The 24,711-nt window shown below is 41.4% G+C and overlaps 1 protein-coding gene across 3 annotated transcripts; it reads right to left on the reverse strand.

The window, feature by feature from the left end:
* Positions 1-8,188: 8,188 nt before the first annotated feature.
* LOC118123524 (zinc finger protein 646) lies at positions 8,189-24,491 on the reverse strand. 3 transcript variants are annotated; one of them, XM_035180968.2, is made up of 6 exons: positions 24,249-24,491; positions 21,826-22,082; positions 20,514-20,760; positions 14,355-14,552; positions 14,061-14,240; positions 8,189-10,738 (listed from the first exon to the last, which is right to left on the reverse strand). In XM_035180968.2, the coding sequence occupies exons 1-6, from the start codon at positions 24,381-24,383 to the stop codon at positions 10,571-10,573; spliced, it is 1,185 nt and encodes a 394-aa protein (XP_035036859.1). In that variant the 5' UTR covers positions 24,384-24,491; the 3' UTR covers positions 8,189-10,570. The 3 variants fall into 3 exon arrangements, with proteins under 3 accessions (XP_035036859.1, XP_035036861.1, XP_035036858.1); XM_035180970.2 differs by having other exon boundaries at positions 8,190-10,738; positions 14,109-14,243; XM_035180967.2 differs by having other exon boundaries at positions 8,190-10,738; positions 14,061-14,243.
* Between the last annotated feature and the right edge of the window lie 220 nt (positions 24,492-24,711).

The following is a 24,711-nucleotide window of genomic DNA, read 5'->3' on the forward strand; positions in this document are numbered from 1 at the left end:
GGTTCAGCCATGTTGACTGCATGTTTTAAAACGCTGTCCGTGCGAATTCGCTGCAACTGGAACAGGAAGGGGATGTGTGCTGCTGGACTAATGAGATATGCCATCAAGCTGCAGAGACAGATTGTTAGTGCCTGCATGTTATTCTTGACCATTTTACCGTTTTTGCCTATTAATGCTGCCCCCTGGTATTCCTCTTTAATGTGACCTCATGCAGGCTTACTGTTTCCAGCTGCTCGGACCTCTGGCCTCCTGGACCTTGGCTGCTTATGTTGTTTACATGCAACAAAAATAGGATGTTTGACCAGTTGATCAACCCACAGTATACAGGAAGAGTTTAAAAAATACATAATGGGGTCTAAGTGTCTAGTGCACATGCTTATTAGTTTAGAAAAATGAAGAAAGCAGTGATAGATTTGAAGCATAAACTCACCAGATAAGAGCCAAGAGGAATCAGTGAACAGGGAGTTTTAGTGCAGATCTTTTTCTCTTGTTCTGTGCAGCACAGGAAAAAAATGTTTTGTGTCTGTAGATGGTAATGCCGAGCCAAGATCATCTTTGTTATTCCCAAATGTTAAAAAACAAGACCATCAATATGAGAAGTGAAATATAAACATGGTTTAATGGTAAACTTGGTAATTAAGTAAAAATGTATTGCGTCACTTTCTTTTCATCTTCACAACTGAAAATTGTATTCATTTTAACATACCTTGTGAAGAACGTATAGCAACCACTGGAACAATGGTACGATTTTGGATAATTTCTCATCAGTTCACTTCATTAAGGGTGGAGATGATTTTGCTTTTTTCTGTCTGTTAAAAGAGAAACGTGTGAAATACTTATATGCAAACATTCCTTCATTGGTTCATGTTTCAATGTCCTTCTGCTGCACTGGGATTTATTCTGTTTCTACAATTGCAACAAACAGAGCAGAGGAACATTGGAGCAGTTTGGAATTTATTGTTTATTTAATGCTCGCACAATTAAATAGATTCCAAAAAAGGATACATTTATTATACATCCAAAAGGCAGAGGAGTGTGAAAATACAAAAGAAAAGTTCAGAGTGAACTTACACAGCCAATCACACGTAGTTATCTTTTCGAAAATGTAAAAAAGGGGCATTTTGTTTGATGAATGAAGAAACTGGAGTCATGGGCACACAGTGCTTCTATCATCATCAGGTCCTTTCTCTAAACTGGCCCCTCTGACATGTCAGAGCACACAGTAACATTCACTGCCCTCACTGGTATTGACCCAAAACCCATTTTAAAGCTCTCATCCAGACATGTTTTAAGATATATTTCTTTTGAAAAACAGATTGAAGGTGAGCACGGAGAAACGTGCTCCTCTTGGGAAAGTGACCGTCAAAACCACAACAAAAATTGTACTTATGTGCAGTGGGGCCATTTGGACAGACAAGAGAGCAAAATCATAAGACTCATAAGAATCATAAGGGCTTTAAGTAGTTAAACTGCAATAATCATTTTCAATCTGTGCAATTTCAATTTCATATATGTGCTATCCTAATACTCTGTATATTTTCTATTTACATTGTATATATTATTATTATTATTTCTTTTAATATTCCCTTGTGTTAATTGTGTATCCTTACCTATTAATGTATACTGATTTGTCTATTTTGAGCATTCTCTTTGCTGCTGTAACATAGTAAATTTCCCCTATGGGACTAATAAGGGATTATCTTATTTAATTTGAACAAAACTAACTAATGCAACTTAAATCCCCAAAAAACAGACCCAAACAGGTACGGTCCACTTACTAGTTTCTGCCCTGATGTTTCAACCATGTCTCACAGTCTTCCTCTTGCTGTGGTTAAAAGCTCCAAAATAAACTAGGTAGTAAATCTCGAGTTGATGTGGGTTCATTTTCAAATATTAACTTTTTGGCCAAAAAAATCTAAAAATTGTTAACTGGAGTTACAATACTTTAAATTGAGTTGAAACGTGAACTGAGATACACTCAGAGGAAATTAAACCTTTTGATTGAATCGGCCATGAACATTTATTTTTGGGAAAAGATTTTACTTCATCATTGTCACTTTTAGTCCCAACGAATAAGAGCTGTAGAATTTTGATTGTACTATTTAAAACTATTACTCTTGACTCTAAATGAACTGAGACAACTCTAGGCTCTCTCACTACAAATGCAGTGTTTGAGGTCTTAGCTTTTAAGTTTGGTTTAAATTAAATCTTTATGTTTTCAAAGTTTCAAAACTGACCTGCAGCAATACTTCCAGCTGATGAGATACATTAATGTTCAATTTAATACAACAAAGCAAAAGCTGTAACAAAGTCCGTATATGATGGACACTGCAAGATAAGTGTGTGTTGTTGTTTATTAAATGCAAAGGCTGCTTTAGATCATTTTAGGGTTAATACTGGAATCAGCTGATCTGCAGGGAGAGTTTGAAAACTTCTCACTGACGCCCTGGAGTTCAAAAGTTTAAAAGTCAATCAGAGATGACTATGATCAACTTCTGGCATGTAGGTGTCACTTCCTGTGCAGACACAGGATGTGCTCTCAGCAGCTCCACAAGTCATACATGTTTTTCTTAGATAAAAGTAAAATATAATATATTCATGAGTAAATAGGAACCTCTGAAGTGAGGGTGCTTTTTTTCTTGAGGTGTTTTCCACAGCACTACACAACAAAACCAAACATGCTCAAGTCAAGTTAGTTAAGACTAATTTCAACATGAGAAGTGGCGTAGTTTATATATGACTAATTCATGTTGTCAGCTATATGCTCATTTGAATGATGAAAGTGACTATTGTTTTTTTTTTTAATGAAAAACACACAAGGGGGAAATGAGAAAGACTAGAAAAAAATGTGGAAGGGAAATAAAACATGTGTAACATCTCAACAAGGTTATTAGTCCAGATTCAACAATTCACCTGTTTGGATATAACCCAAATATGAACCCCTAATAAAATGATTTAGATTGAACTTGTTGAGTATTTGTACAACATTTGAACGTTCCATAAAGATCAGTGATGTATTACAAATACTCTGTGAACTCTGTACATGCCAACTGTACAAATAAATACACAAAAAAAAGGAAAATCCGACATTTTCACATATAATCAATTGTCTTCTGAAGAAAGAGAAAAGTTGAATTGATCGATTGCATTAAGATCAATATAAAAGGTGTTGTACAACGTGTGAGGAGGCCTGGTATCTTTCTTTCTGTTTCAGGCGCAGTTTCTGGTGCTGGTTTCCACATTTTGGAATCAGTTCATGAGGCGAAGATCTGAGTCCTTCGTGCAGCCTGGGTTTAAAAAACAGAATAAAATATACACAACAAATGACAAACTGCACGTTTTCCTTACGGCGGCTTGGTATTGGATGAAGGAATAAAAATAAAAAAAACCCGGTTGCATGATTTTCAAGGGGGTTGAACGGTGGCTGGATGCACTGACCGTTTGTGCGCGATGTGGCGGAGAAGTGGAGCTGCGGACACAAAATGGAGCGCGGGGCGGGGTGGTGGGGAGGAGACACACACACTCCTCTGTGACAGGAAACAACATGTGGACTCAGCGTCTCCCTCCGCCTCCTCCTCTGCTGCGCACATGGCTCAGGTTTACTACACAGTCCGACCAACGACACCACAAACAGGTTGTATTTGTGTGCAACGTCTATTTCCCTCCTCTTTACATGTTGAGAACTTTAAAACGTCCTTCAACACCCAGAAAGCAGGCAAATCAACACAGTTACAACCTAAGCTACGCTACAATCTACCCCCTCCTTACTCCATACTATAATTATAATAATAATAATAATAATAATAGTAATAATAATAATTAATAATAAGTTTCATTTATAGGCGCCTTTCACTGCACGCAAGGCCAATTTATAAGGCAGAGATAAAAACAGAACAAAAAAACAATGTTTTAAAATGAACAGTGAATAAAACATGACGTAGGTCTTTCAGGTGCTTGAGTCATTGGAATTGGACATTAAACAACATTTCTGTTTCCGGATGTTCATCCTCAGTCTAAATGTTTGGTTCTAGTTGTATGAGCTGTTTTGAACTTGTGTTGGTGCCAGCAACACATTGCCTGTATCAGAGGAGTCAGGCTTCAGTCTGCTACTGTTAGTGCCACTGCGTGCTTCAGTCTGGGCCTTTACCGCCACCAAGCGGCCGAGGGGGGTCCCTACACGCGGGCCTGCTCTGGGCAGGGAGCGGGGCCTTCGGTGCGGAGGAGGCCTGACCGTCCACATTTATTCCTCTTTCATCTTTATTCCGTTTGATTTGTTTTAAATCTAAACGAGACAAGAACAAAACAAAGAAAATAATTTATTCTACTTTAATAATTATCAATGTATTTAATTGGTCTGCGCGCTATTGAGAAATAAAGCGCATTCTTGCTTTGGGAAAAATCCCATTTCCGGGTGACGCCGCTATTATTAATTAACCTCGTCGGTCGTGCGTAATTGGTCGTCGAGAGTCCAGTGTGTGTGTGTGTGTGTGTGTGTGTGTGTCAGAGTGTGTGTGTGTGTGTGTCAGAGTGTGTATGTGCTGTGGCACCGCGGCCCTCTGACGCTTCAACACGGGCATCGAACACGCGAATGATTTTTCCTCGGTAACTGGCGTCGGCAGAGATCAAAGGCATCGATCGGCGACAAGAGGACGTGAGTTGGCGGTGATGCGCGCCGCGGTGTCGCGCGGGGGGCCACTTCAAAGTCTTCAGAGGACGCCGTTAAAGGCGCGCGAGTCCGTATAAAAGTCGAATTAGAATGCGCGCTCCCGTCAAACATGCACGCCGGTCAGATGAAATCTAGCCTGCTGGTTAGAGATGGATTCATTTGGGGACAACTTTTGACTTCAGGGCGACTCACGGGAAACGAAACTATTCATCATTGATTGTTGTTGTTATTATTATTATTGTTTTTATTGTTGTTATTATGATTATGACATTTTCCTTTACACACTTTGACACTTTAACTCCCCGTGGTAAATAACGGACTAACTGTACTGTGACGATCCAGTGTTTACTTACAACGTATTGCACAATCCCTCCTCTGGTGCTTGTACTATTCTTTATATTGGTATTTTTAATGCTTGGCAATGAATTAAAATTAAGATTCTGATTCTTTATGTACAGTATACAGTATGTATCTATATACAGAGTTACATAACTTTTTATATTCATATCATATTGTATAATATATATATATATAATGTGTGTATATATACTATATAATAAACTGCTAACTTCTATACTATATGATATACTGCCACTTGGTAGAACAGTGAATTTAAATGTATACTCATATATAATTGATACACTCACATTTTTTATTTTATGTCATACCTGCCTATATAATTATAATAGTCTAATATATAATATAATATCTTATATCTTATACATAAAGCACAAATACAGTATACATCCTCTTGCAATCACCCTCTGCCACTGTACTTTACTCAAGTACATTTCTGTACAAATATTTTGATCCATATGAATATTAGGCACATCTTTTCTGTATTTGTATATATCATTTTATTTTATTTTATATTATGCTACCTATTTTATTCTATTTTTTACACTTTTTTGTGTTCTCCTGTCTGCCTTCTTATGACTCTCTGCTGCTGTAAGTGGATTTTTCATCAAGTTTATCTTATCTTATAATAATAATAATAATTATTATTATTATTATTTATATTTTTATTATTATTATTTTAGCCTGACGTTGATGAGAAGAAGATATTTCTTTGAACTATCTTGTGTCTTTAAGGTTTTGCATCCACACACAGAACGACAGGAGTGTAGGTTTGAACTAAGAGCCTTTACACTCAGCCCTACACTGAATCTCTATATTATTTGTATTTCTATATGGGAACTACTATAGTTGAAGTCATCAGTTCCCAGCAGGTAAAACAAACCCAAATCCCACCCAAATATATAAATACTCCTAGGTATATATAGGAGTTGCCAGATGAGTAACAGTATAGAGATGATAGAAAAGAAGTTCTGCTGTACAAAATATTTCCATAATAAATTGTTCTATATATGGAAGAACTGTCACCCGGTTGAAAAACACTGCTCCAAAAGGTTCTGTTTCCTCCGTGCTGTTTGAGAAATGATGTACGTGCATATTTATATTCTTCTGCTGAAGGAGACTTTTCTCTGTACACATCTGGAGTAGGATATTAGGATCTAGTCTGGTGCCATTCACACTCCAGTATGTCACTTTGAGCGATAATGATAACTTGAACCCTCAGGTGCACGCAACACTGGAACCTTTGAAATTAACAATATTTGCACATTGATAGATTCTGGATTATTCAAAGTAAAGTATTAAATTCTTGTCATGTCTAGAGGAGACTGTGAGAGAAAATGTTCAACTCAGTATTTCTAAGGTCCTGGCTACGTACAGATGTATTCGGTGTCATCTCTGCTTCATATAGACTCACGTGCTCCCACCTTTTGTAGAAGATGCCATGTCACTGTGCAGGGTTTATTTAGCACATTATTAATATTTCAAAGAAATTATGAAGGTGTTCAAATAGTTACATTCTCTGTCGGGATTTACAAATCACTCATGTATGTGAGAGTCTTAACTGTCTCTCTGTGGCTTAGACGCAGAGGAAATACAGCATAACGGATCATTTGAAACTCAGTCGATTGGAAGGGAAACTGAGTGGAAGACATGTCAGTGTTCACTTAGCTGTGTTGTTCTGGAGTCACACAGTCCTCATTAGTAGGATGAGCTGCGCATCGTCATGGAAACTCTAAAGCATTTCTGAGGAGAGTCGTCAAGCTCAGAAAATAAATAAATCAAGACTTAATTACTCTCTGTCCCAGGGCAGAAGGGGAACAGGGACAGAGAGGGACCTCCTGCTGCGGCCAATGGTTCTGGATCCGGAGGAAAGATCCCAACTGGGTCCCAAGATGCTAGGGGCACACACCCAGATCTGATCAGCCTGTGCGTGGGCCTGTCTTAGCAGAGGGTTAACAACTGATGATATGTCCCTAACATCCACTGCTGGACACCTCTATCTGCTGGTGGTTGGCAATGTATCATCGAACTGGTGCAGAAGACCTTTAAAGGGATAGTTCACCAAAAATGTTTCACTCCCCTCTGATATCCTCATGGATCACATTTAGACTAAAAACATGTCGTAAATGACACCGTTTGAGTTGAATTTGAATGTTGGGGCTTAGGGACAATAGTGGTAAGTAGATAATGAGGGAATTTAAATTTTTGGGTTAACTATCCTTTTAAACATTCATATTCACCATCTTACCCTATGATCTAAAAAAAAGGATGTTCAAACTTTTCTCAGAATAGTAATCAAAGTACCATGTTGAATAGATGAAAACTGTTTAGTTTGAGGAAAAAGGATTTTCATGCTTCCAGCTTCTTAACACAAAGGCAATGAACTTCTGTGATTCAGTAATCAATACGTAGATTTCTGATGTCTAAATGATTCTCTGATTAAGTAGAGAGGGAGTCAAACAAAGAGTCAGCTGAGAGTTTACATTGTACTGAATTAGGCCTGTTTAACACCTGGATGTCTGACTGATGGAACCTTGAGGTGACGTCAGTGACTGTTGTTAGTTGAAAGGATTACGCAAAAAGCACAACGCCTGATGGACGGATGTGGTCAGAGGAGAACCCTTATATTAGTTAGACATTTCTGTTGATTTCTCAGAGAATTGATGGATCTTGCCGAAAAAGATCACACACGTATAAGGGACTGATATTAACGAGTGTGTGCAATTTGGTGCAGATCCCCAAAAAATCCAGAAGTAGTGAATTTAAATGTGGTTTCATGAGGGGGGGGTGTTGGGTCTTGGCGTGCCAGTCTAGTTTACCTGATGGTTCATAAAGCATCACACTGACATTCACAACAACCATGTTTGGCTCTTTTCTCCTCAGGAAGTGAAGCGATTTGACTCATCACATTGTGTCTGTGATTCTTCAGAGAAGTAGCAACGCTCAATTCAATCATTTCTACTAGAGGATAGAAAACTGAATATTTGGCAGTTTTGGACACTTAGTCTAATAGAACGAAATGATCAACAACGGATCTCTCACCACTTTCTGTCATGTTGTGGACTAAACAAATTTAATAAAATAATCGTCCAATTAATAAATACAAAAAGAATCATTAGTTGCAGCCCTTATCTGACTGTAAGTTGTGGACAAGCAGCACTGGTGGAGATAATGATAAAACATTTTATTTGTATAGCACTTTTCTAAATACTCAAAGACACTTTACAAGGAGAGAGAAAAGCAACAATGAAAACATGTCATGAATAAAAATAGAAACAACTTTTAAAAGAGAAAATACAATGTCAGTAGAATTGTGGGTATTTCAATGAGCACCGTGTTAGCAAGCAAAACCTAACATAACTACCTATGGGATCCATGTTTAAACTGTTATTCATCAAAACAACTGTTTACAAAACACTTTAGGGTGAATTTGGATTCATACGGCCAACTACGACTGGCTGCTTATTGAAACACCCTGCAGGTAGGTGTGAACTAAATCCATACCAGGAACAGTGAGATGCAGGCATGACGTTCTCTACAAGAAAAGCAACACTGGAGGACATGTCGGAGCAGGGGTGAGGGTGAGGCTGGGGTGAGGGTGGGAGTGATGTCCGGAGCTGCCAACATTCTGTCCCGTTAACCACTGTAGCTTCCACTGACAGCCATGGTACGGAAACAAACCAGGCACCAGTTCCGCTGCCAAGTCACCAGCGATAAGGGCTGCCGTGGTAGTCGGTGTTACTGGTTACACGATGTTCAGGCACATGCCGAATGCAGAACTCCCTCAGTGGCCATAACTAATACATTTTTTTGTGCATCAGTGGTAGCGCCCACGTCACTAATTATCAATACTTAGTGTGACGCTGCAATTAATAAGTGAAAGTGTCTGCTCCGTAGAGCGTGACTCTGCGTTTTGCTGTCCGACCCGACCTGAGCCCGACCCAGTGGCTACAAAGCCCGACAGGTCTTTTGTCCCGTCAGGCTCAGGTCGCGTCGTCTCGCTCTACAGAAGAGTCACAGCGCAGGGAAATTGAGGAGAGCTGACCGACGGGGATTGTAAGGATTTGGTGTTAAAAGATAAATAAAACGTTGGATGTTTTGTCTCTTTAAGATCTTTTAGTTATGATAAGTAATAACGACATGTGGACGGCCACAGTCTAAATAATTTAACACTGCACACAACTTCATGTGCAAGCAGAAGAGTGAGGCTGCCTGCAGAGAAGTCTGACGTGCCAGATCTCACTCAGTAAATGCTGTACACACGCCAACACGCGTCATTTCTTGTTAAATGTCCGGTGTAACCAGTAACACCAGTGTTTGCACGATTTTATTACCCAATGGGAAAATTTCCACACTGAGTCTTCCCTGCCGACGATCATGTCAGTAAGTTGTGATGAGGGGTGGATGTAAGGCAATGTTACACACAGCTCGAGACAGAGGGAGGGGATGGGTGGCAGAGACAGTAACAGTAATAATTAAACAGCACTTGTCTTCAAGTGCTTTAAAGTGAAAGGAACACATGTTAACGGTGAGTTTGGAACAGAAAGGATGGAGACCTGTACTGTTTCTTCTAGATTTGATTCCCAGCCAACAGTCAGTAAAACTACAGTAACAACGCACCACCACTCAGATGCACATTTAGGAAAAGTGAACTTTCAGTTGTGTGTTGAAAGAAGGTCACCGCACCACACTGTCCTTATTCTGTGGCTGCGGCTGCGTAGGGAACACGTCCTTTTCCGACAGCGGGGCCTCAGTTCACTTCACAACACAGAAGCCCAACTGCACAAACTGCACTTTTCCCAAAATGCTTTGCTGAACAATAGTTGTGGTCCTCGCTGTTGCCTGGTGCTCAGAGATGAGAGGTGTGGGTGCTGTAACGTCAAACAGAACAGAAACGACTTTTTGAAATAGTCATGACACCTCCTAACGCACAAAATACACAAAGTTCATTCTGGAGCATGTTGAAGGGGTACGTTTAAAAAAAAGTTTGTTTCCCCCTTTCCCTTTACTTTCCAGAAGCCTCCTTTAGCAAAAAGTTGGGTTTTATGTTCGGAAACATATCAAACTGAATGGAGAATTTTGTCACATTTACTTTGACAACTTCAGGGTTCAGGGCTTGGAACACACTGTTGATAAAAAATAGCCTCTTGTTTCTTTTAACATATGATAAGGAGAGTGGGGGGTGAGGAGAGACACTATTCATAATGGGGAGGATAGATATTTTCATAACTAGAGTGGGGGAGGAGGATAAATTCTCGGTGAGAGGACAGATTAGGGGACATTTTAACTTATATCCAGTACATGGCATAGATCATACATGAGGGTCAAGGCAACACATTTTTAACCTAACTACTTGGTAATCAATCTTAACTAGTTCTCAATAGTGCCCGTCCCTGATCCCAAACATAACGTTCCAAAAGGAGGGGTGAGGTGGAGGAGGGGGCGCCTCTGGAGTCCTCCGTCCTTGATGCTGGATCCGAAATGGGTGGGGACGAAGAGGGGGTGGCGGCAGATGTGAAGTGAAGGGGATGGGTAGGGGTGGAGGTCTCATTGATTGTAGAGGGAGCGCTGCTCCCAGGGCATGGCCTGGATGGTGCGTGGCACGGGGGAAGGCTTGAGCGTGGGCGCTCCGTTCGGATGAAGGGAGTGGCCAATGGGGTTGATGGTGGTGAGGGGCCGCTGGGGGGCCAGAGAGAAAGTGTCCTGGTGCTTCGGCTGTGGGAGAGGGAGGTGGGGGAGGGAGGGAAGGTAGGAAGGAAAGAAAAAAGAAAACAGTCAGTCTTTTCAGATTAAATAAGATAAACTAACTAACCTAGTGAAGTTTGGATGAATGAGGTTAAGATGAGTTCAGAAAAACTTGGAAAACCAAATGTTCAGGATTGTTGTCTGCACATTTACACAGGAGGAAATGAAGGAAGATGGTTTAAATGTTGGACAGGTTATCAGACCAATCTGAAGGTGAACTGGCACAATAACCGCCTAAGACTGTTCCTTTACTTAAAAAAAAATGGATGATACTATAATTTGATAGTTCAATATGCAATAACATCCAGATGTAGTCCTGCTCTACCCAGAAACAATGGTATGAGGGTTAATGTGCATTGCACAAATGTAAAGGAATGCACTTTTACAACTTTGCAGGAGGCTACAGTGCATATTGTGGATTTATTTGAAGCACTATTAGAGCTTTGACAGCTGTAGATGTAATCATAGTATCTTTGTTTCAACTTTGTGATCAGGGTCTTTCTGGAATAACCCCCAACATTTACAGTTTATTTTGTTAAACAATATATAAATAGCTACATTTCAAAGTTGTGATGCAGACAATACTTTCTTTACATAGACCTACATTATTTTGCTGTTTGTCAGCTGGGGTTGGACTTTCTAACTTTGAATATATTTCTATCAGGTCGAGACTTGGATTTGACAGATTCCTAATATAAAATGACTGATATCTAAATCAAGAGTGAAACATTGATAAAATAACATCACAATCCTATTTACCTTTCAGATAACTCAACATCACCATAGACATTTATTTACACTGACAAAAATATCTGTGGAACACAATTATGAAAGTAACCATGATGCGTATTGAGTGTTAAACCATAGAAGACAACATGAATGACAGAGTCAAATGTTGTGAATTGTGAAACATGTGCAGCCCCACACACACAACATCGAGATGTGCAACACAAGCTGAGTGAATGATTAGTGTGAAAGAGTGAAAGAAAGAGCTACGCTAACAGCACAGCCCCCGGTTAGTAGAGTTAGAGAGCTTCCTACCGCCAGAGTCCATCAACAGTTTAGAGCCCAACGTAAGGAATGACCTCATCAAGTGGATTTTAGGCTGCTGGTTTTATTTTCTGGCCAATCAGAGAAATGTTGGAGAAGATGTTCAAGCTCTATCCTCAGTCGGGCCTTTCTTCTTCTTAGTTCTACACTTTTTTAGTCTAATAGCGTTTTCTCACCTGAAAGTTCAGACCAAGGTTTGAACCGAGCTTCATGTCTTTGTAACATTTGATCCAGTTAATTGGGTTCACTTTCCAATTTAGGTTTCATGTCACCACTTACATGGACAGAGTCACTGATTGGTTAGTTGACAGGAATGTGTCTGACGTCAGTGTGTTGACCATTCAGTGGCTGGTTCTCTTTCCATTTAAATGGAGAAAATGAATGAATTGGTTCATTTAGTCAATTTGATGGCCACTATTATATCACTATGGTATTACTACCAGCATCACCAACTTCAGGTGCAGTACTCCACACTAGTGTGAACGCACCAAATGAACATCCGAGATCACTGGAGGCAAAGCCTGCAGTGATCCTGTGAGCCGCTTCTGCTACTTCTTCTGCTTCTATTGTCTCCACAATTGGTCCCAAAGTCCAGACTAGGGCCGCAACTAATGATTATTTTGATTATAGATAAATATGTTGATTATTTAATAAAAAAAAAAGATTATTAAAAGATAAAAAGCCAAAAGCTACATTTGACCCTTTCCAGCAGTTCATTTGAAAAGCAACTTCATCTTCTTGTGCAATGCTGGTTCTATATGTATTACAGACATCGGCCACTTAATGATTATATTATGTTCATGATACCTACAACACCATTCTCAGAACTTAATTTAAGGTATCTTAAATTGAGGCGAATTAAAGATGTGTTGAACTGGAATTAAAGATTATAATATAATTAGTGTAATATTTCAACTGAATTGTAGATATCTATAATGAGCAATCACACACACACACACACACATGAATAAAAGAGCTAGTTTGAATCGTACTATGTAATTACAGATGTTGAAAAGTTTTGAGTAGTTAAAACAGAATTAATGATTGTTTTAACAGGTCAGAATGATATTATATATATTTTATACAAATATTATTATTGTTCACAGTAAAAGTTAAGCCTTGTATCCATTTTTCAGACGTTAACTCCAGAGAGGAAATGGCGTCGTCACTTTTAGCTAAACAAGGCACAGGATTGGCTGGTTTACGGCCCCCACCTCAGGAGACGCTGCCACGATGTGTGCCGCTCATTATAAATCAACTAATCGATTACGAAATTAGTTGCCAAATATATTTATAAATGATTAAATATAGTATTTGTTGCAGCCCTAGTTCAGACCGAGACCATCTCTTTTGGTCGGAGGAAAGTTTGGTCTGGTGGCCCGAGGCACCTTTCGCTCCTGAAAAGTCTGAAGGTTTGGACCACACAAGGTAGGTGTGAAGTGTTCTTAGACTGCTGTTCTTTAGCCTCTGACTAACAGTGTGATGACTGCTTTCCTCTAACAGTAATAATGATTACCGTTGGTATGTCACATCTGATTAAAGCACGGATATAAGTTACCATCTAACGGGTTATGGGAGTTGTGCACCTTGGCTGCTGACATTAGCTGATGTTAGTTTTAGGCTTCTTAAGGATTAGCTTAGTGCTGTTTATCCCAGCCTGCTTCTGTTGAAGCGCAGCTCTCCTGAACTTGACTGCAGCATTTCCCCGCTTATCCAAGGGAAAAGCCGCAACTTTAATTGTAATGAGCAAATTGTTGTTGCCAAACAATTTGATCAGGGAATCCAAACAAAATGATCCACCCCTCAGTTGAGTTGTTATGACTTCAGGACAGGGGATTTCAAATAAAGAGATGTATTTGTGGCCTGACACTTGACTATTGTCTAGTTTCAATGTATGCCGCAGCTAAAGGATGCACACCAACACTAGGATGTCTACGCACAGCGGACCCCACTCTATTGGTCTTTTTGAACTTCATAAAAAAAAGGGAAGGCATTTTGCCCAAAATGCTTTGAATTAAAAACAACAGACCAAAACCAAGAGATTTAGTACTGTGTCCACCAGGCCTCCCTATGGAACAAAGCAGTTTTCTGACAAAAGGTTAGCTGTAGGACAGAGTACCAGTGGACACAGACAGCACTGAAACATTAGTCCCTCTCTCTCCTGATGTTAGTAGGCAGACAGGGAGAAGGCAGCTAGCCAGCAGACAGTGGGTGGCGGGTGTGTGGCGGTTCTCTCTCCTACCATAGGGTTGGCGCTCAGCCTAGTGTATCCCAAGCTCATCTCCTTTACCTCAGGCACCAGGGGCTGAAGCAGGGAGTAAGAGGAGGATGGGGCGGCGCTGGAGGAGGAGACGTGTTTGTTGGAGGAGGAGCTCCTCATGCTCTGCTGGCTGCTCTGGGAGGACACTGAACTGGGACGGCCCTGCTAGGAACACACAGATCAACACACCCTCTCAAAGTGACTGCAAATATCATACAACCGGTAATGATTCCTCAGTGCTTGTGTTGCCCATGTGACCAGATTTCTCCTCCTTACCTGGTGGGGGTCGGGTACGGACTGGCTGGCCACGTTGCCGCCTTGCCCGCCCTGAGACATTGGTGACACGCAGTGGGAGGGAAGAGATTCCTGCCGACCGTGTCCTGCATGCTGCTGTTGCATCATGGCGTTAGCGTTGTTCTGCCGCTGCTGCTGACGGCGAGGAGTGACGCCGAAATTGGACCGGCGACTGCCAGACTGGATGGAGGGACAGGGTGAAGATCGAAAGACAGGAGGAAGACAATTTCAGTTTTGCACACAGCTTTGTGCAACATTCATAGCAGAAATACACACAGACATCGGATAGCGTGGAGGAGACGTGACAGATGAATGTGATGACCTGTTGTTTTCCTCCACAATACATCAGATCCTTCAATCTCCTGTTATCTTCAGTGCAAATGTCTGAAATTCGTGTTTCAGTTGTGGTTCAGTCTCATTATCACTACCCTCACTTCTTTCAAACTATTAATATGACGGGATGGAGTGATCAAATTGTACACGCATACACACACAAATACACTCACAAATATTTACCAAATGACCACATCTAGAAACCATAGCTTCTTCTGTAACCATGACAACTACAGAAGATGCTTGCCCTGTCTACCTGTCCCTGAAAGAAAGAATAAAAAATGTTCTAAGCAAGTTTAACCTAACCTTCTATTAACTGAGCTTTTTCCTGAAGGTTTAGAGCTACAGGAGACATCTAAGCTTCACACTTGGAAATTCATGCTTGTAGGAAATTCAGTTTTTTTTTTTTCCTCTACAACTTTGGACCCAATGCAGACCATCATTCATGTCGGGGATGTTTAGAATTTGGGAGCCCCGCAAGACAATGGGAGATATTAAATGAAATGAGAGGAACACTGACTTGGAAGTGAAAATAAAACATTAATGTGCCGTTGTAGTTATCTGGGACTGCCTTTCAGCAGGACAAGTTCAAGTTGAAGTAGGAAGTCCTTTTACCACGCATTAAACCATCAACGGGACGTTTTTAACTGTGAATCTCGTCACCCATTGTATACTCTGGACTTTATTAGTTTCAGTATTAAAGGCAGACTTGACCCTTCATGAGTGCTTTCATTTTAAAGCTTCATCTAAAGCTGTTCCTACTGGCCAGGAGTGACCTCACCCACCGAGGGGCCTTTGTGCAAAAATGAGCTGTGGCCACAAACGACCACCCCATTACTGAGAATTCAATTAAGAATAGCATTTAAATTTTTTAGATCACAGATTCAATTTTAGATTCACTTTGCTGATTCTGGAACGTTATTTACAATGTAATTTAAACTGAGGTAGTTAGCCTGTTAGGATCATCAAGTGAACCGGAGAGCTAACTGTTGCTATCTGTCCCTTTGTTGACCAGAAGCTTGAAATTCTCAGCACCTAAATGAACACTTCCTGCTTCAGACAAGGGGGTATTTCAAAATAAAAGCCCCAATGTTTGATTCATTTGACTATTTAGAACAATTATTTATTTAACTTTATTATGACAGTGCTTAACGTTATAACATTTTACTTGCAGGACTGCTACATTGACCTATGACCTGCCGATATCTTAAGTGGTAATCCCAAAGTCAGATTTTTTGTTATATGCATTGTGTTAGGAAAATATGACTCATGATATACTGCGCAATCTCTTAAAATGTAATATTTGATTTTTCCTCATGGTGTAATGTTTTAAAAAGGTAAACAAAAATTACCATAACTACTGAAATCAAATCACAATACATGTCACGAATCATGATAGCGTTGAATCGGGAGATAAGCACAGATTTAGCGGGCATGAATGTTGCTATTGTAGCTTTCATCCTGGTGGTAAAAAAAAAATGAGATCCACATTTTAGGGTTGTAAAACTTTCCTAATTCTGATGAGCTTTAATAACTTCCAAATGTGTGTGCATGGAATTTTAGATGTAATGGTCGGACAACAGTGATCAGTCATCACTGTGATGTTTGCCACCACTGTAGTGACACTGAAACAAAAAGAGAAACAATTTTGAAGAAGAATTTGTCATAAGGATTTCATGTTGCACAGCCATGTTGTAAAAGAGGTTTGAAAACAGATACATCGCAGGCAGGTGCATCAACTGTTCACCAGTTAATCAAATTTTTTATGTGACCACCACATCCAAAACTTGCACAAGTTGGCCCTTCCTCACTGCTAAACCTCAAACAACTGACTCTGCCTCACACAAAACACGCACGACATACACACACGCACGCACGCTCGCTTGCTCATGCTCACACCAACCTGGTTTTTGGCCGCGGCGCTGCAGCGGTGCTGGGCCAGGTCCAGCATGGTTCTGTAGCTCTTAAAGCAGGACGGGCAGTTGAACCGGTTCTTATGAACCAACCCCACGCACACACAGACACAAGCGCACGCACACACACACAGACACATAATTGGATTACTATACTTGTGAGGAAAATCAACTGAATTGTATCTATTTTCTCATATCTTAACCCTGATCCTTTGCCTACACTAGCCTAACCCTGGTCTAACTCTGAGACACGCTCTGCCAAGCAGGCTGCTTGTAAGAAACTGTAGCTGGAGAAAGGAGTGTCCCGAAAAATTGGCTACATGTCACATGCACATTTCATCAAAGCAAATAATGCCAAATACACCTTGCCATACATGCATATGCACTCACACTCCCCAAAAGTGGACCACATCAAGGTTACCACAGAAGCAATTATAACTTATAACTTGAAAACATAAAAAGTGTAAAAAATAGAAAAGTATTTCCTAGTGCAAAACAGCAATTATGTCACTAATTTGTCAAGAACAATTAAGGATAAAGATTATCTTCCACATAAGTCAGGTTTTACACTGTTTATCCTCTACACAACAAGCACTGCTGAAAGTTATTGTACTGTATATTTATCTGTGTGCACTCTCCAAGCACTTTATAAGGAACATCGGTTTAAACCTGCTTATTTGTGTAATCGTCCAATCATGTAGCAGCCGGTTCAAAAATGTGAACTCAGTGACTTAGACCATGGCTTGATTGACGGTGTCAGACAGGATTGTTTAAAGTTTCTGAAACTGCTGATCTCCAGGTATTTTCATACACACAACAGTCTCTAGAGTTTTCACTCATGGTGGAGCCAAAACCAAGAAGAAAGCAGCAGCTCTGTGGATGGAGGTGCCCTGTAGGTGAGGTCAGAGGAGATGACCAGACTGGTTTTAGGTACGGTAACTCAGGTACAGAACAAAACTACAGTAAATGGTTTGCAATAGACAACGCACTCCCAAGACCATCACATCCGTTCAGTGAAGTCAGCATTACCTGCATCAGTTTGACTTACAGGAAGTAGGCTGTGGGCAAGAGCATGCCACTCTACTTCCCTTTCTGCTTTCCACCTGTTACTGTTATAACAACAACCTTCTGCCTGAAAATGGTCAAGTTGTAATGAGAACTTGGATTAATTGGATTTGTGCTGTTCTCTTTGAGGCAAATTAACCTGTTAAATGTCGATCACTTAGCACTTCCCAAGATAATTGTAAAACATTCACAGGAAATCCACCTAGCCGTTGCGTTTTGTCCCTTACAGCAGAATGTTGATAGGTACAGCCTGACCGTTCTGCCACACTGTGGAGATACATCTGAGAGAACAGACTACTTGCATTACAACAATGCATTTAGCTTATGCTTGCTCTCATTTTTCATACAGTTAATTGAGAACCAGAAGGCCACCTCAAACATACAGGTGAGTACAGTTTCCTAATGATCAGTTCCTTTCAATCTTGTCATTATAACTTAAGAGATCACTAGGTTGGTGTTAAGCTCAATTGCTGCATTGTATAGCTGTATGCAGCAGTATTTACAGCGCTATCCGCCGTGTGCTCACACTCACACACACACGCACACACGCGCACATGCACACACACACGCACGATGGCCCCCCTGGGCAGCATCAAGGCGCATTACTCCGCTGGTCAAGAGATTCTGATCCTCTGTTCTTTTCTTAACACTCACACTGGGACCTGATCTTTATAAAAACCTGATGAATTCCGATTTATGTTCTGTTCATGTTCTGTTCCTGGTGTTTATAGTTATTGTTAACCTGGAGGAGATGGCGGCGTGGTCGGTAGAGTCACAGAGAGGAGCAGTAAATTACAGACAGAGCTGCCAAAAACTGTATAAAAGTATGAAAAGACCCCAATTAACACTGTAAGTAGACTTAGTGGAGCTGTGCATGGCTCCCTGGTGTCTGCCCCGGACATTGTGGCGCTGTGGCCGGGCTGTTGGCCTTCTCCCTCGGGCTGTGGAGCTGTCCGTGGTCCCTGCATCCGTAGCCAGGGACCGTTTGTTGAATTATCACAAGTCATATCGCCATTGCAATATTAAACAAGGTTATCGCATGTTTTCCTAATATTGTGCAGCCCTAGTGGTACTCATAGTGGATTATTCTGGATGTAGGATTTAACTTTCAAAAGCTCAATTTTAGAGCCGCTAAAATAGTTTTTAAACACTGCTGCTACAACTGCGAACAAGCATTAGTCGGCGACAATTCCTGTGTCCTGCGGGAATAGGGTGGGGCGTGCCGTGCATGCCTTCCTGTGTACACCTGCAGGCACATCCCCATTGTATGTGGGTATTATGTGTTATGCATTTTTTCAGGTCAGGGAGAGGGATTAAAACCAATAGGGAGTCAAAACGCTTTTGTGGACAGAGATCTTTTTGGTTTTCCTTTTTGCAAAACCGACCCCTCGTGGGATGTCAGGAAGGGAGGTAGAAGTGGGAAAGGTTGCGTGGCAGATATACGGCCCTCTGGCTGAAGCTCTTTGCTGGCAGGAGCTGGTGCCTAGTGACCCTGTGCTCAGGCCAACCACAGAGTTAACAGTGACAAGAGCTGCAGGGTAGGAACTGGAACAGGACACTCAAAATTGGGGAAAGAAAAAGGCAATATAATCAAGATATTTGTAATTAATATTCTAAATCTGCATCGGAAGAGTGACGAACCGAATGAAAACAGGCTGTATTTAAACACTGCTAAGGTAGAAACATCACGTAAAGAAGTGTATGTTGTGCATCACAACACCAATACATGGAATTAATGTGCTTGGGATTTCGAGCAAGTTACTGTACAATGAATTACTTTTGTTAATTAGAAAAACTATTCTTACAGAAAATGTAATATTCTAGGGTCCTAGTATACATTTCTTATTGTGCATTAGTCCTTCACTGAAAATAGCCCCAGACAAACAAAGCATTTCCTCTTGTGCAAAAGACAGTGTTCATACAGTATATTGAATATAACTACAGCTGTTTAAAAAGATGTTGAGGTGTGGAAAAAAACACCACACCTCCCTTTGTGTTGCCCTTTCAGTCTGTGGAGTGAAGCCAAGAAAAAAGGCCCCTAGACACAACCACAACTGAATGATGTTATCTTGAGGAAAGGAGAACCAACAAACACATAAGTCTGCAGTCTGGTAAAAGTGTGGTCAGTGTCTGAGCCTCAATGTGAGGTCCTTTGGTCGGTTAATGTGTAATTTAAAAACATATGTCACTAAAACATGCATGTGTAGTGTGAAAAGAGTTAACACTAAGCTTATCCATCTGGATGCGAATTTAAGGCTGGAGCCATTTCGCTTTATAAACATAGAGAGGGCCTTCAGTTTCACAGGGGGCACTCGCATGCTCTAACATTAACATACGCCTGTCTGGACCCCATTGTGCAGACTTCATCTGTAAAAATGTCTACAGAGGAAGGCAGAGAGGCATTACTCCACTATATCTTTCCACAGCAAATATTTGTTAGATGCTGTATGAATGTTAATCTTAAGTATAATGAAAATAACATCTTGATAGAAGATGAGTGAAATAAAAGAAGAGCAAAGGTCAGATAAGTCCTAGAGGAATGGTTGATTAGGTTAGTGCAGGCGATAAGCAAAGATTTTGTTCATCTTCTCTGCTAGAAGAATTCATGAACTTTGTATCGATCGCATTAAGCAAGCATTTATGTAGCAAAACAAAACCTGTAATCAAATATCACATTTCATTGAGATAGAAAACACAAAAGCTCTCGCATGGTTTATTAAAACTTTGCTGTCCCAGAAAATTCGGACATAAGCAATATTAACGCAGCCCAACACACTTGTCATCCAAGCATCATGCGCTCGTCTCCATGCACTTTCTCACACACACCCACCTGGTTAGTTGTAGCAGCGGTGCAGCGATGCTGGGCCAGCTCTAGCATGGTCCTGTAGCTCTTACAGCAAGAGGGACAATCAAAGCGGTTGGGTCCGTCGTCGTGGATCCTCTGGTGGTTACGGAGGTACCGGGCCAAACGGAAGGCCTTCCCGCACAAGTCGCACACGTAGCGCTTCTGACCGTGAATTCGCATATGGTTGCGTAGGGACATGTAGTTGGTGTAGGGCTTGCTGCAAAAGTCGCATCTGAAATTTGGAGAAGAAAAGATGAAAAGATGTTAAATCATTTCAGGCACTCAACTGATGCTCTCGGTTTACAGTGAGGTGGTCGGAGTTCTGTGTCTTTTCCAACAACACGGATTTATTGACATCAACTCCAAACAATGGGAAGCTGGAGGGCAGAAAATTCTCATTTGGACTATCTACAGCTGCTTTCAGACATGCATTTAACTCCACATATTCATATTCACATTTTTTCCTGCATAAATTATCCATCAATCTCTGTCCAAACCGCTTTTAGCGATCACGTTTGTCCTGGGGCCCAATTTATCACTGGCAGTGGATTACTATTAAAGAATTGCGCAGCTTCTGTATGAGAGTTACAGAACTTGATGGAAAGGTAACAGCACCACACACAGACTGACTCTGCTGCTCACTTCTCTCTCTCTGAAACCCAGACAACCATACATACACGCACTCACACACAAACAGTGTCATCAGACACATGTGTAATCTCAGACAGGGTAAAAACATCAGAATTTGTAAATTTAGACAATGTATGGACAGAATACTGAAGGAGATGGCGGGTCGTGCTCGATTGGCAGTGTGCAGCGTGAATGATAGACACAGAGAGAAGCTGTAAATTATTGACAGACCCTGTAAAAACAGTAAAAAATTATATTAAAATTAAAAAAAAAATGCTTTTTTACATCCAAACATGTATGAAAAGACCCAAAATGAACATCGTTAGTGGACTTAGTGGAGCTGTGCATGGCTCCCTGGGAGTCTGCCCCGGGCTTTGTGACGCTGTGGACAGGCTGTGAGCCGTCTGGCTTGGGCAGTGGAGCTGTCCGTGGTCCCTGAGTCCATGTCCCAGCGCTGTGCATTCTGCATGGGGGAAGACAACTTGGGGAACTGTGCATGACTCCCTGGGTGTCTGCCCCAGTACTGTTTTTGTGAACCCATCTGACTTAGTCTCTGGCAGCGGTGTCCATATGTGAAAGGCAAAGTCCAGAGAATGTCCATACCCAACTATTCAGACATTTTCCAGAGTTCATGTCTGAAAACGGCTTTTGAGTCTCAAGTTCCTACCTGAAGTCTCCTGTCTTGTGTGTGAGCTTGTGGTTGAGCAGGGAGCTGGCGTGCTTGTAGGTGCAGGTGCACATGTCACAGATGTATGGCCTCTCGTCCGATTCCAAGTCATCTGGCACCGTTGTCGTTGCAGGGGCTGGTGCTCTGGAGTCCAGGGAAAGACTGGAGGTTGTCAGTGATGCTGCGGAGAGACTGGAGGTGGTGAGGGCTGCTGAGGACGAAGGGAGCTGATCACACCAACTGATGGTCGAACTCGGCTGTGAGAGAAGAAAAGGGACAGCTTAGAGCAGAGAACAATATCAACAAGTCATTGATCTGTGCAAAGATGCAGCGAGCAGTGTTTGGAAACTAATATTTCTGATTTTAGAAGTGGTACGATATTTTGAATTTGTCGTCCAAACCCAATTTATATTAATATTGCAGAAGGCAGACTATAGAAATGCTTGTTCTCTTCAAGATATTCTGCTGAATGCAAGTACAAATGCAACTCAGTCCATACACAACTAAAACTATCAAGCAGTCATCCGACTATGCTTCATTAGGACGCACAATTCAATCAGCTGTATACCCACTGTGTATTTAAAAAAAAAAAAAGGAGGAGCAGCAGTCTAGTACGTGTCACCCTGAGGTCAACCAACACAACCTTCTTCCTGCCAGAGCTCCGACATATCTGCAGGTGAACAAGTTCTCTCATATAATTTGTTAGTTGTACAGCACCATATTTCCCACACATCATTTTGCCGCATCTTTTGCAAATACAACTCTTTAAGTTTGACGGAGCATATTATATATATTATAATATTATATATATCTTCATGACTTTGTCAACAGACTAAAAAGGGCTGCCGTGAGACAAAACCACTCAACAATTCGACAACATTTACGTGGCACATGGAAGCAACCTGATAATACAGATGACAAAATAACGAGACGGTGCTCATGATGCAGAGCAACGCAACTTTTCCACGATCTCTGAGTGATACTGGCACTCAGTAAAAGGCTGAGACGTACGGCCTCCTGCAATATCAGAACTGTGCACACAGAACGGCTGAAATAAACGTACATGTTCTGTAAGGACAGGTAATTTGGGTGTCCTGCAAAAATGTGTGCCGGTGTAAAACAACCTGCAGCATTCCTGTATTTCATTTGCATTTTATCAGAAGAGTGAAAAATATTTAAAATGTCACAGCAAAATAAATGTATGGTACCACGCTTTGAAGACAACAAAACGGGGGAAATTATCTCTCTTGACTAACCTGATCATCATTGTCTCCCTCAGCACTTCCTCTACAAGAACTACTTCTATAATTCAAGTGTGGCTTTTGATGCAAAGACTCAGAAGAAGCTCCCATTGCTGAGATGTGTGAGACTGACACAACTGACAAATGTTGTCTAGTTAGATCATATAACACAATTAAAATCCCTGGTGTTAAATGATCATTTCAGCTATGCAGTGAGTGTGAGTAAACACACAAATAATGGAGGGAGAACGAGTGTTTTAGAGCAAGGCCTGAATAAAGTGATGCCACCTGCCCAGGGAGTCAGCTTCCCTGTGGGAACACATAGTGGTATCAAAATAATTTGACTTGCACGTGTAGACGATATAAAAGTAGCCTGTCAGGTGGCTCACATTCAAATCTGGAGAAAAATAAACAAATGTGAGGAGGTGTAGCTGAACGTGTGGGTGTGTGTGCAGATGAGAGCCACCATGAATGAACCGCACAGTCTGGCATCACAAAGAGCTCTTTCAAAGTCCTCCGCGGGGCGTCTTCCGCCGCCGCTTCCTGTGGGACAGCCTGCCCGTGTTTACTTTGCGCTGTTCGCTAACAATATCACAGGCCGAGTGTGTGCACCTCTGCTCCCACTGCTCCAATAAAAAAACCCTGGACCGCGGTGCAGGAGCTGACCTCCCCGCGGCTCCCGGTCAGCTTTTACACGCGCAGCTGTGCTCGGAAGAAAACCCGCTGGCCGTGTTTGCACGGAGCTCTGTTGTTAGCTAAGCAGAGTTGTCTGGTGTTAGCATCGGCTCGGTAATGTTTGGCTCCATTAAAAACACATTCACCCAAACCTCCTTCCTAGTTCCAGACCGCAGCACATGTCCAATGCAAACTTCACCAAACCATTTAAGTGGTGTAATAGATACACAGTGGGCAGGAGCTCATGAGTACTAGCCACTTAGCTCGGAAGCTAATAGTCAACTAGGCCAAGAGCCACTCAGCGTGACGATGGTCGTGTTTGCAGGGAGAGAAAGGAGCTCTTCCGAGGGCTATCTTGTAGCTTGAGATAACCCGGTGTTGCTAAACCAATTCAGCAGCCATGCTTAAGTAATAATTCCCCCGACTTTCAGTAAAATGTAGCCCCGTTAGCCGTCTGGTGCAGCTAGCTGTGAGCTAGCTAAGGCTGGTGGCAGCTGGCTTTCTTACTCCGGAGTCGTTGGGATCCTTTTTCCAGAACAATTGAGAGCAGTGACCGAAGGTCTCTGTCGATGTCACATAATTTACTCCGTTTCGATCCTGAAAGTCTCCATGTGCGCTGCCGGTGTTTGTTCGGGCGTACATCGTCGCTTTTCAGGTTCTTCGACTTTTCTGGATGAAAAGAAATAGGGCCGCTTTGTCGGGATCTTCTTCCGAAAAGAAAAATATTGCTTCGGTGAAATGAGCATTTTGCTTGCGGACATATCGAAGCATGCAGGTCATTACTGCCGCCTGCTGGACCGGAGTGTGACAACATACACGCTGGAAAAAATTAAGAGACCACAGCAAGATCCGTTTCTATGGCTTTACTATTTATAGGTATGTGTTCAGATAAAATTAACATTATGTTCTATTCCTATATATACAGAAAAACACATGCAAGATAAGACTTTATTAATTCTTCTGAAATTCT

The sequence above is a fragment of the Hippoglossus stenolepis genome, chromosome 16 (genome assembly GCF_022539355.2).
Source record: "Hippoglossus stenolepis isolate QCI-W04-F060 chromosome 16, HSTE1.2, whole genome shotgun sequence".
Classification (NCBI taxonomy): Eukaryota; Metazoa; Chordata; class Actinopteri; order Pleuronectiformes; family Pleuronectidae; genus Hippoglossus; species Hippoglossus stenolepis.

What these genes read in the sequence shown, in the direction of transcription:
- LOC118123524 (XM_035180967.2), bottom strand. Translation starts at nt 24,383, where the DNA reads ATGTACGCCCGAACAAACACCGGCAGCGCACATGGAGACTTTCAGGAT. An exon ending in CCGCTGCTACAACTAACCAG is followed by an intron (nt 14,553 to 20,513) that starts GTGGGTGTGTGT and finishes CCCTCCATCCAG; the next exon opens with TCTGGCAGTCGCCGGTCCAA. An exon ending in CCGTACCCGACCCCCACCAG is followed by an intron (nt 14,244 to 14,354) that starts GTAAGGAGGAGA and finishes GTGTGTTCCTAG; the next exon opens with CAGGGCCGTCCCAGTTCAGT.